The 12,134-nt window shown below is 35.8% G+C and overlaps 1 protein-coding gene across 5 annotated transcripts in view; it reads right to left on the bottom strand.

Moving 5' to 3' along the window:
• Prkd1 (protein kinase D1) overlaps positions 1-12,134 on the bottom strand; it is a 345,647-nt gene that overhangs the window by 82,685 nt on the left and 250,828 nt on the right. For 3 of the 5 annotated variants that reach the window (XM_070026146.1, XM_070026153.1, XM_070026159.1), the window contains exon 5: positions 8,081-8,104. The exons of the other annotated variants lie outside the window; for them this stretch is intronic. In XM_070026146.1, the coding sequence (XP_069882247.1) occupies positions 8,081-8,104 (24 nt within the window). The remainder of the gene's footprint in view (positions 1-8,080; positions 8,105-12,134) is intronic. 5 annotated transcript variants of the gene reach the window in all.

Below are 12,134 nucleotides of genomic sequence, written 5' to 3' on the forward strand. Positions count from 1 at the left end.
CTAACTATCTAACTTCTTGCTCATTGCTCCTCCATACTATTGTCACTGTCCTATTGTCCTGTCTCCTCCAAAGCCTTCACTTGCAGTCGGCATCTTATCTACCTGTTTATTGTTTATAATTGCCCTTTTCGACTAGAATATCAGCCCCAGGAACAGCTGCACCATCAACTTCTAGGGTACTGTCTGACACAAGACAAGTGCCTATTCAGGAAAGTTTAAAGAAAGATACACCACACTGATGGCAGAGATGAGGGTCATACAAGAAAGGGTTGTACCAACAAAGAGGCATCTGGGGAAGCTCAGAGTGAGTCCAACCATGAAATAGCCTGCTGATTACTATTAGCAAGTCAAACTGAATTACTTCAACCTTCAGGCTACCCAAATGTTTCCTGTATACACTTACCAACCCAGTTATCTCACTTAGGAATGATGACCTAACCCCAACTGGAGTTTCTGACGGAAGAACATAGGTACTCAATCTGAAGCTGACAAGTTTCTAGAGCAAAAAGAAACCATCATCTCTTGACTTACATCAGCATACTACCCCTCGTGTGGGGAGTCAGGGATTTAGGGACACAGAGCAGTTATTGGGGAACAAATATGAAGACCCCAAGGAATGTTACTCACATGAGCTTGCATGTTTCTGTGCCATGTAATTTGGTGAGCAGAGAGTAGACTGGTGAGGTTCAAATTGTTCAGTCCTATTTTGATTCTATATCCCTTGAACTACATGCCAAATGTGTCACAGAAATGAGTTTGGTCCCTCAGTTGGAGACTTTTAATATATAGCATAAATAAAAGCTAATCAACACCTTTTCATAAGAGTTAAAAGGCTTGCTATAAGGCAGGAAAAAAAGCGTGCCCCCTGCTTAGTGGTGATGGATGCTATGTTTTACACTGGAGAATCCATTTCTTAATGTTTGCAGCAATTTGTGAAAGCTTTCAAAGTAATAACATACATAAGCTCTTTTTAAAAAAAATACAAGGTGAACTAGGTTTGTTGAGTGCTAAAGTACTCTGGAAGTTACATTAACTTTTATACTGCCATACTCTTACTGAGTAAACAAAAGTGAATGGTAAAGGACCCATACTATTTTCTTAAGTGATCCACCCTTTGCTAGAAGCATCCGAGCTTGAAGAATTGTCACAAAACACATGAGCTGTTCTTTCAAACTGTTATTAATGTCCTGCAAATATGGGTTCATGAAGGGAGGGAAAGCATACTGTAAGGAAGACGGCCTATTTAAAAAAAAAACAAATATGAAAGCAATGCAAGCTTAATCCCATGTCTGCTAAATATATAAAGCAAAAAAGAGGCATGTCCACTAAGGATTAAGAAAACATACACAACTTTGCATTGTCCACCATTTTTGCTTTGGGACTAAATGTCAGTGACTCTTCATATTGAAAGTAAACCATAGGATAACCCTATTTGGGGGAAATTAAAGATAGTCATTTTATAAACATTTCCCTGAATAAAGGACATGGCATGGATATGTGACTTAATTGGAAAGATAAATAAAATAATCGAGGAAGGAGCTGGCCCACTAATTACTAAATTTGAAACACCAAAGAGACATGAGCATAAAGACAGTCTAAAGACACCAGTATAAATACAGTCCAGGCTTCAAATATTACATCTTCTTCCTTTATTAATGGCCCATAAGGATATTTTATAGACATTTCTAGAGAATATCAGCTTCTAATAGTCAATAGTACATGCAAGACTCTGTGTGTGTGTGTGTGTGTGTGTGTGTGTGTGTGTGTGCGTGTGTGTGCGCACAAGTACCTGTGTCTCTAAGACTAGTAACTAAGTAACTCGATTAAAAACAAGAGGACGAAAAAGGGAAATGGGGGATTTTTTCTTTAACCTATATCCTCTCTCTTTCCAAAAGTTTTGGATATTAAAAATACAGGAAAGCATCAACTCGATGAAATTGTGTTAGTTAGTGATATTTGCAGTGAATGACTACAGAAAAATAGATACATCAAAATCTGGGCTATTTAGGGAAAGTGGCACATATGTTTATAACTGCTAGACATGGGCTCATCTTGTATTTTACCATAATTATTCTCATGAGAACATTTCCATTTTCATAAATGAGAGGGTGAAATTGATCCAACTGAACCTCATGTAGAAAACTATGTCTAATAAATGATAAATAATGAATATTTCAGAAGGCAAAATTGTTTCCAGTTTCAAGAGTTTCAATTCATAAGAACTAACTTCAGCCCTCCATTCTGTTCCTTCTATAATTTCTTATTGTTTTTTATTTAACCAATCTTTCTCCCCTTTCTTCCTCCTGGTATACATATCCATGAAATCTGTGCAAGTACTCAAAGAGAACACAGGAAACCTTTACTTCACAGGACTTAGGAATTCAGTAGTTGTAAGTCATGATCAACTAAAGAAGCATAAGTTTGGATGGGCCTGACACAGGTGACAGAAAGTAAATATTGGTCATGGTTAACATTGGAGAAGGGCCTAGTATGTGTATTGGGCAGCATTATGGAATCCATGGCACTGTTTTTGAGGTATGAACAGGCCTTTCAGAGCCTTACTTTAAGACCCATGTGTTCCTAGAACCTATGTAAGTGTGGACAAGTGAAGTTTGATACCCCCATCCCCAAGTGGGAGTATGCAAAACTCTAGTATAATATTCATATTTCACATTTGCAAGCTTTTTGCTGGAGGTATAAATTAATAATGTACAGAAATTATAAGTCAAACATGATGAATCACATCAGGTGCTAGTATGTCAGCGGAGACTTCATCAATTTTGTGGAAGGGGTCCTCCCCCATAAACCCACGTCTGATGGCAGCCAAGTGTGGGAGAAAGAATTCTTCGACATCTTTTATCACTCAAAGTGCACAATACACAGGCTTAAATTTGGAGAACTAGTTTATACAATCATCAAAAGAAATCTTGTGTTATCTGGAAAATGTAGCACTGGAGTGTCATAGCACATATTTAAAGGGATGAATCACCGTGATTCCTGGAACTTTAGAACATGAGAGAAAGAAAGTCTAGATAGACTGTTGCCTCACTGGAAAATACCCTGGAAAATAATCATTTAGGCTGCAAACATCATCATGGTTTCAACAGGATAAGGAATAGGTTTATTATTATTATTACTTGAAAAGAATCTACTCTATTATTGTAAAATATTAGGTTGAATATTGGGTTTATACTAATGCAATACTGGTATTTTCATGCCTTCTTTTTTTAAAAAAAAATTAAATGGAAATAGTAAAGGAATGATTCATTCCTGGGAAAGGCTTTCTAGTAAAATATATAGCCAAGATCTTCTTGCAGTATGTTTGTCTTAATTAAATAAATCATTAAGCTTTCATGAAAATAATAACAGCTCATGGGAAATTGTTATTTAGAAATTATGCCCTCACATAAAACATGAACTTGAATATTGTCAAAATTTTACAAAAAAATAAGATTCAAACATGAATGCATAAATGGTCAGACATAGGATAATATTTTAGAATTAGCAATTTATTTCCTAACAATTTCAGTAAGTCAATATGAATATTAAGAATAACCAAATATACTGTAAACATGTATATGCAGGAATATAATGATAAAATCCCCCTTTGTATAACTAATCTAAGTTAATGGATTTTAAAAAATTAAAAATACAGTCTTCCATTATATCATATGGCCTAAAGGTAACCTAGAATCTTAAATTCTGCCTTATTTCCTACCCTGGCTTTATCTTTTTACTCCAGAAATCAATATTCTCTTCACTTGTTTGACAAGAATGTTATGTTTAGTATATTTACATTAATTCATTTTCGACAGTCTTCATACAGTATAAGTAAGAAATGTGTTTTCTCCATGCTAAGAAACAAACTTCCTATAATATATACGTAGATAAAAAATTCTCATTATTCTTCATATTTGAGTTCCACCATCCTTTTTATTAACAAAATTTAAAGCTGAGTGCCAGGAGCTCACACATCTAAACCCTCACTACTTCAGGAGGCTGACCTCTGGATGATTATGATTCAAAGTCAGACCTATCAGAAAAGTCTATTAGACTCAATCTCCAATTAGCCAGCAAGTAAGATGGAATGGAGGCATGGCTCAAATGATAGCAGAAACAAGTTCAAGGCTCAGAGTTTATATCCCCTTACCAGAAAATAAAATAAAATATAATAATAATAATAATTCTAATAATAATAATAATAATTCAAAAACACTGCATGAAAAGACATCATAAAAACTAAAAATACACTTCCATCATACACTAATACACAAAAAATTACTGTCATAGACTCTAAGCTACAACGATCAACTCAGTGGAAAAGAGAAAGGCAATTTAACAAAAGTAAAATATAAATGATAAATAAATATGTGAAAATGTTTATCACTGTAAGTAAATAAACAATACTTAGGGACAGAAATTTCTTTTTTCCCTTCTTTTTCTTTCATTCCTTTCCTTCCTTCTTTCCTTTCCTCCCTCCCTCCTTCCTTATTTCTCTTTTCTTTCTCTCTCTTTTCTTCTTTTTCTTTCTCTTTTCTTCTCTTTCTTTCTTTCTTTCTTTTTCTTTCTTTTCTCTTCTTTTGTTCTTCCTTTCTCTTTTGTACTTCTTTTCTTCTCTCCCTCTCTCCTCTTTTTTCCTTCCTTCCTTTTTTCTTTTCATTTTTTCCTTTTTTCCTCTGTCCGTCTCTTTCTTCTTTTCTGTGCCATTACTGGGGTATGAACTATCTCTGCTACTTGATCATCTTTATGTTTTTGGCTATTGCTCTACAATTTGAGTCCTACCTCCAGCTCTGGCTTTTTGCTGGCCAGCTGGAGATAAGAGTCTCTCATATTTGGGGCTGGGAAGGTGGCTCAGTGGTAGAGTGCTTGTCTTGCATGCATGAGGCCCTGGGTTCAATTCCTCAGCACCACATAAGCAAAAAGAAAAAAGCCGTAAGTGGCGCTCAAGTGGTAGAGCACTAGCCTTGAGCTGAAGAGCTGAGGGACAGCGTCCAGGCCCAGAGTTCAGGCCCCACGACTGGACCCCCACCCCCAGAAAAGAGTCTCATATTTATCTGTGTAGGTCTCATATTTATCTGTCTAGTCAGGCTTTGAGCCACAATTCTCAGATCTCTGCCCCCTGAGTAGCTAGGACTATAGCCATGTGCCACTGACTGGTAGAAATTTCTTTATGAACCTATCAAGTAAGGAGGAAAAAAATCCCAAACAAACAAAACAATTTTAAAATTTCTGAGAAAACCTATTTTGGGCAAGAGAGTGAGGAAATGGAAATATTCATACCTTAGTGCCAGTGAAGTTACAAATAAAACTTTTACCACTCTTTGAAGAACTATTTGCTATAAAATGGTAAGTAGCCTATGTAACTTCTATAACCTTATTATTCACCCCAATTCTTACTGAATTAGTACTTACTGATTTTTTAACAAATATCCAAAATATAGATATAAGGTAAAGATGTCTATTTTTAGAAATGTTTAATATTATCAAATGGAAAGAACATAATCAGTTGAGGTTAATAAATTGATATATATATATATATATCATTGTGATATAATACTAGAAAGGTTAAGAAAGACAAGTTATATTTAATAGTAGGCAGACTGTCAATCCAAGTCCTACATTGGAAGATTATTTATTTGTTTTTGCATATATTCATGAAAGGGGAAACTGGCTAGCATATACTAAACATGGAGATGTGGCCACATTTGTATAATTCTGCTGTTTTCACAACTATTTCAAGAGTTTAATTTAGTCAAGTTTCATACCTTCTTCTTTTTGAAGACATTTGTGAAGAGAAAAGCTGTCATCTTTTTGAAAAACTAGATACAAAGCCCAGGAAAAAAAATCACATGCAGAAAATTGTTCCAGCAGGGTCTGTCCTGCTAGGGCCTGACTGCCTGCCTTTATTCTGTACAACTTCTACAGAAAATCAGCCTCCTCTGTCCCCATGCAATCTGTTCTCCAATGCAGGGGAAGAGCACATTCAAACAGGTTCCTGATTCTTTTACATAATATTCAAGGGATTATTTGTAGGGAAAATATTTAATCACATTAAAAGTCATCTATGGAAACCATTTTAAAACAAACAAATTTAGAAAACTATAAAGGAAATCACATCTACCAAATTTTTACCCTGGACTTTTCTTAGTAGGACATATTTGCTTGTTTGTTTGGATTCAAAAATTGTTTTCCACTCTTTTTATTATTTCATTTATTTATTTTTCATTATCTTTATCTATACAGGAGGGTTTTGATTCGATATTCCAGTTTAAGAGTACAATGCATCTTATCATTCCTTTTATCCTTCTCTCTCATCTCTTCTAACTACAATAACAAGGACAACTTTCCAGAATAGGAATTTACTATTGTTGTAACAGACCTCTTAATTTTCTGTCTTCTGAATCAGATATCTTGACTTCTCAATGTTCATTAATCCAGAACATTCACTAGTCCTTAGCTTTTCTTGTTACTTTCCATAAGAAGGTCTTGGACACAAATAATGGCTTTAGTAATTTATAATCCCTGGAGTATATAAACTCTCAATTGGCCAGAGGTCCAGAAAAAAAACAACAACTAAATGTTAACAGGTCAGCTGGTCAAAACAAGCCATCATTAGAACAAAACTGCATGCCCTGCTTTTAATACTTGACCTGAATGTTTCTGCTTCATATTCATACTAATAGATGATAAAGGGCCAATCAGGGATAGTGGATGGATTGCTCTGTGATGTGTTGCTCACCTAAAGTATGCAAGGTCCCGGATCTGTCCATCAAAACCATAAAAATGGGGGCCAGTTTTGGAAGAGTGAGTTGATTAAAACCTTTTCAAATGAAATAGGTGCCTTTCAATAAGTTCTGCTTGAATTGAGAGCTAGATATCGTCACTTGCTTGCTACCCTTTAAAAATAATTCATAGCTAACACAGGCACCAGCCCAGATGCCCCTCAATGGATGAATTGATCAAGCAAATGTCACACACACACACACACACACACACACACACACACACACACACACACACACACACACACACACAAAACCAAGAAATTTACTTATCCATTAGAAAGAGTGATATTGTATCATTAGTAAAGAACTGGAAAGACCTGGAAAAATTATGTTAGGTGAAGTAATTCAGGCCCACAGAGACAAAGGATCCATGTTTGCCCTTATCAGTGGAAGCTTGATTTAGCTTACAAACTTATAAGTAAATATATTGGGTGGTATGCAAATGTATACAAGTGAAGTGACTGAAATATGGTAGATTCAAAGTAAAACTCAGATAATTCAGTTCCTCACAAAGGGCAACAAAATAAACACTTGAAAGGGGCTGGACTGGGGCTTAGGGGGAATGGACAGCCAACTGAAGAAGTGGAGGGTAGTCAAGAATGCACTATATAACCTAAAATTAAGAAGAGTAAAGGATGGTTAGAAACATTGAAAAGCGTGACATTGATCAAGATTCATAAACTGCTCTTTTAAATGGCATCTCCTTTGTACAACTGCTAAAAGACAATAAAAATAGGTTGTAACTAACATATTAGGATTAAAAGATCCTTTCTTTAAGAAGACACTAGCTTGAGGAACTATATCATGTAGCTATATTCACCGTCATGTAGTACTTGTTTTGCTCCATATTGTGCCATGTAAAACTTGTGCACATTTTGATAGTCTTATGGTTATGGCAACAAATCACAGATCCAATATGTTAAGTTTCAAGCTAGTGTGGTGCTACCAAATAAAGTGAGAGCTCACTGAAGTCTGTTTTATACTCAAATTGTTTGTTCATGCTCATAGAAAAAGTATTCAAGTTATGGAATCCAGTAAAGAGTAAAATTTGCTAATAAACTGAATTGTTGTACTTTCATGATTGGGATGTTTTTTCACTCAAGTACTATTTAAAACTATACAATGACAACAAAAATGATAAGAACAAAACCATGCAAGTTTTCTGCAGTTCAGTGGATTCAATTCTGATCCGAACTCTGACACAGGCTCCATGAAAAAATCAATTTGTTATCATAGTTTGGGTTTGAAGAAAACAGTGGATCCACATGCCTACTGCCAGGTAGATTAGTACCTACCTCAAAGCCAGGGCTCACAGGAGACTTTAACATGAAGTTGTAAGAGCAAAGAGCAGGCAAAGGTACAGAATCAAGGGAGAGAAAGACAGGGGAGAAATGTTATTGAAGGAAAGCAATGCATATTAATCAGTCATGTTTAATATAACTGTGTTTTCAAGATAAATCAAAATGTTGTACTAATCAGTTTTTACAAACACATAGACAAGAAGAGAAGTACTTTTAAAGTCTAAATAGATCTATAGACACTGAGTCACAATTATAAAAACTCCCTTTGTGGTTGTGACCTAGAAGAGAGGGAAAAATGAAGAAAAAACAGAAATCAACATTATCGAAACAAATTATAGCCAAAGTGAAGCATTTTTGACCTTTATTTTTAAGATTTGACCTTTATTTGTAAGATTAGGTTTTCTTCACAATAATTCTCCCTCTCTATGGAAAAGAAAAATATTGTATAGCAGTTATCTGCCTAAATCTAGAATAGGCTGAGGTTGTCAGTTGTCAACCAGTAGTATACAAACCTGGAAATTCTAGAGAGTACTTTGCTCATTTGACTCCTTGTTTTAAGTCTTATTCAATGTTCAATGGAAGTTGAAAGGTAAAAGTTTGCTCTGAGATTCTGTTTTTAAGAGGAAGAGTCTCAATCAAAAAAGACACAGCTTGACTTAGCAGACAACAGTGATCTGTGAATTTATATTAAGTATAGTCTTTGTTTATTTTGAACCTTTCATGTTTCTGGCATCTCTAATAACTCTGACGTTTTTAGTTCATTTTTTAAAATCCACGATTCTATTTTAAACTAGTGATTTTAGTGATTTTTCTTGATAAATCACTCTCCACTGAGGAAAAACTATTGTACTGTTTTCTGAGTCTCTGCATCCTTTCAATCTAGATAGCTAATTCATTTTGTAGACACTCTGGGAGAGGTACACACTTAGAGTGAGGCTCTACTTGTAAAATTGGTGGATCACAGGAAGGTCATGCAGACCTTAGGAGTCATAACTACTCTCTGGAACACAGATCCAAACATGATTTTGGAAAAAAGAAATTGTAATGCTGTTTGCAGGTTCTCTCATAGAACAGAAGTCACTCAGAGTTGTCAATTTGCAAAACACGGTATTATTCTCACTATTCAGGTGCCTGGTATCTAAAAGTTTTAATGTTCCTACAACAGTTAGTCCCAAAGACCCTTTACTGTGGACATCATCAGAAATCATCTCCTACTAAGTGCTCTTCTGATTATGATACTGGAAGATGGACTTTGCCACTTGTGTTCTTCTCATGGATGTCTCTAAGTTATCATTTATCAGTGGTCAGTTTTTTTTCTCCACAAGATAGTCATGGGTTTTATAAAGAAAAGGGAACTCCACTATTGGGTCAGTTTAGGAACACTAATTTCATTATTGCAAGATTTCTGAGACTTAATTAAGACAAAAAACTGTAATGCCCACTACTTCAATGGGCCAAAATTTTTTATCCAATCGTATCTGACCAAGATTTGTTTGTTTGCAGAAATGTACAAAGCATCTATGCTTCAGAAAAACATTTTGAAATATAGAAACAATAGCCTTATAATCTTTTTTGTTTTTTTCCTGTCAGTCGTGGGGCTTGAACTCTGGGCTTAGGCAATGTCCCTGCACTCTTTTTTTTTTTTTTTTAAATGCCAATTGTGGGGCCTCAACTCTGGGCCTGGGCACTGTACCCCAGCTCTTCAGCTGTAGACCAGAGCTCTACCACTTGAGCCTCAGCCCCACTTCTGGCTTTTTCTGCTTATGTGGTGCTGAGGAATCGAACCTAGGCCTCATGCATGCAAGGCAAGCACTCTACCACTTAGTAAGCCACCTTCCCAGCCCTGTCCCTGCGCTCTTCAGCTCAAGGCAAGTGCTCTACTGCTTGAGCCACCACTTCCGGTTTTCTAGTGGTTAATTGTAGATAACAGTCTCATGGACTTTTCTCCTTGGGCTGGCTTTGAACGGTGATCCTCAGATCTCAGCCTCCTGAATAGTTAGGATTATAGGTATTAGCCACTGGCACCTGGCTCAGTCTTTTTATCTTGCTGTAAAGTTAAAGCCTCCAGAAATGTCTGCAAGAGAAAGAAAGCTACCCATTCCACTGATGGTAGTGGTAATACTATGACAGTTTTCCATGGTGAAAAAAAAATTGGAAAAATGTTTATTATGAAAATAAATATTATGTATTCCCTCAATTAGCAACCAAAGGTTGGCCTGCCTGCCTGCCTGCCTGCCTTCCGTCCTTCCTTCCTTCCTTCCTTCCTTCCTTCCTTCCTTCCTTCCTTCCTTCCTTCCTCTTTCTCTCCAGGATTTGGTGCTATCTCTAAGTTTTTTTCTCCTCAAGGCTAGTGCTCTACCACTTTGATCCACAGCACCACTTCTGGTTTTCTGGTGGTTAGTTGGAGATAAGAGTCTCATTCTCATGGACTTTCCTGCCCAGGCTGGCTTTGAGCTGCGAAACCCATATCTCAGACTCCTGAGTAGCCAGGATTACAGGCATTAGCCACCTGCACCCAGCTAGAGCTTATTTCTTACATTTGAATGTCAATTATACAATTTCAATTCCTTTTAATTACATGAAAGAATTTCAAACTTAATTTATTAATTATTCTAAGATTTCATTCTTTTCTCACACAACCTGTGAGAAAAATGCTCCAATAATATTACAGTATGTTATGGATAGTTATGCTTTTATTATCCAAAAAAAGTTCCTACTAAGGTATCATTTATTATATATTGATAAAGTATATAAAGTTCTAAGTGCAAAGCATAATGATATTCTGCATGTTGAATAAAATATTCCCAGCCTTCTATCTGCTCATTTCCACTCCCTCACATTTGGTATTTCACTAAGAGGAACTGTCATTCGGATATGTTTCAACATAAATTGGTATAGTTTGAGCTGACCTTCAGTCACTAAATTTATAAGTATATGCTCGTGGGTATCTGAGATGGAATCTCGCTACATTGCTCAGGTGGGTCACAGCCCTCCTGGCTGGAGTGATCTTCTCACCTACTTCTCCTGAGTAGCTGGGACTACAGGAACATGACATTCACAAGAACTACTGAGTCACATGGTAAATATATTCCCCCAGAAGAAAACTGCATTTTCCAAAATGTGATAAGGAGGAATTGTTTCCACCCTGAGAAGAAATGTGTGTAAGTTCCAGGTGGAAAGTACTTGTTATGTTTTCCTTCAAAGTTAGACATGCTGCTATATATGGATCTCACGGAAGACATCATACTCTTCAATTAGTAATGACATTAGCTATGTTTAATCATATTTCTATATTTATTAGAAATCTTCTCCAGTTAAGTATTGTTTATTTTGCTATGCTTTAAAAGGGGATGGAGTTCTTCCAGCATTTTTGTAAATGTTCTCTGGAAATAATTTTTTTATGAATAGAAAGTCTATCTTTTACAATCCACTCTGTAATTTGTCTGGTTTTGTTGTTGTTGTTGTTTTTGTTTTTTAGGTCCTGGAGCTTGAACTCATGGCTTTGGTGCTGTCTCTGAGCTCTTTTACTCAAGGCTAGCACTCTACCGCTTGAGCCACAGCACCAAATCTGTATGTTTTTTGTGATTAATTAGAGATAAGAGTCTCACAAATGTTTCTGCCTGGACTGCCTTTGAATGGAGATCTTCAGATCTCACCATCCTGAATAGGTAGGATTTCAGGCATGAGCCACTGGCACATGGTGGTGCTTATTTGATAAAATACATTCTTAATTCTAATGATGCTCAATAAATTGATCTTTTTTCTTTGTCAGATGAATTATGTCTGGTTAAGGAAGACTTTTCCTATCTAATGCATTTATATTTATTCTTCTGCTATTTCCTAGAAATTTCCCGTCTACCTAGAATTGATTTTGTGTATGACACAAAAAAGATTCAAGATCATATTTTCCATAGAGATACTTACTTGGTTCTAGAAATATTTGTTGAAAAGATTACCTTTTTCTAAACACTTTTATCCCAGTTATAAATCATTTGCTCTGTATATATGCAGTTTTGTTTTACTGTTTTTTTTTCTGTCCTAGTCTAAT

Source organism: Dipodomys merriami, unplaced genomic scaffold (assembly GCF_024711535.1).
Source record: "Dipodomys merriami isolate MVZ:Mamm:240054 unplaced genomic scaffold, mDipMer1.0.p SCAF_1, whole genome shotgun sequence".
NCBI lineage: Eukaryota > Metazoa > Chordata > Mammalia > Rodentia > Heteromyidae > Dipodomys > Dipodomys merriami.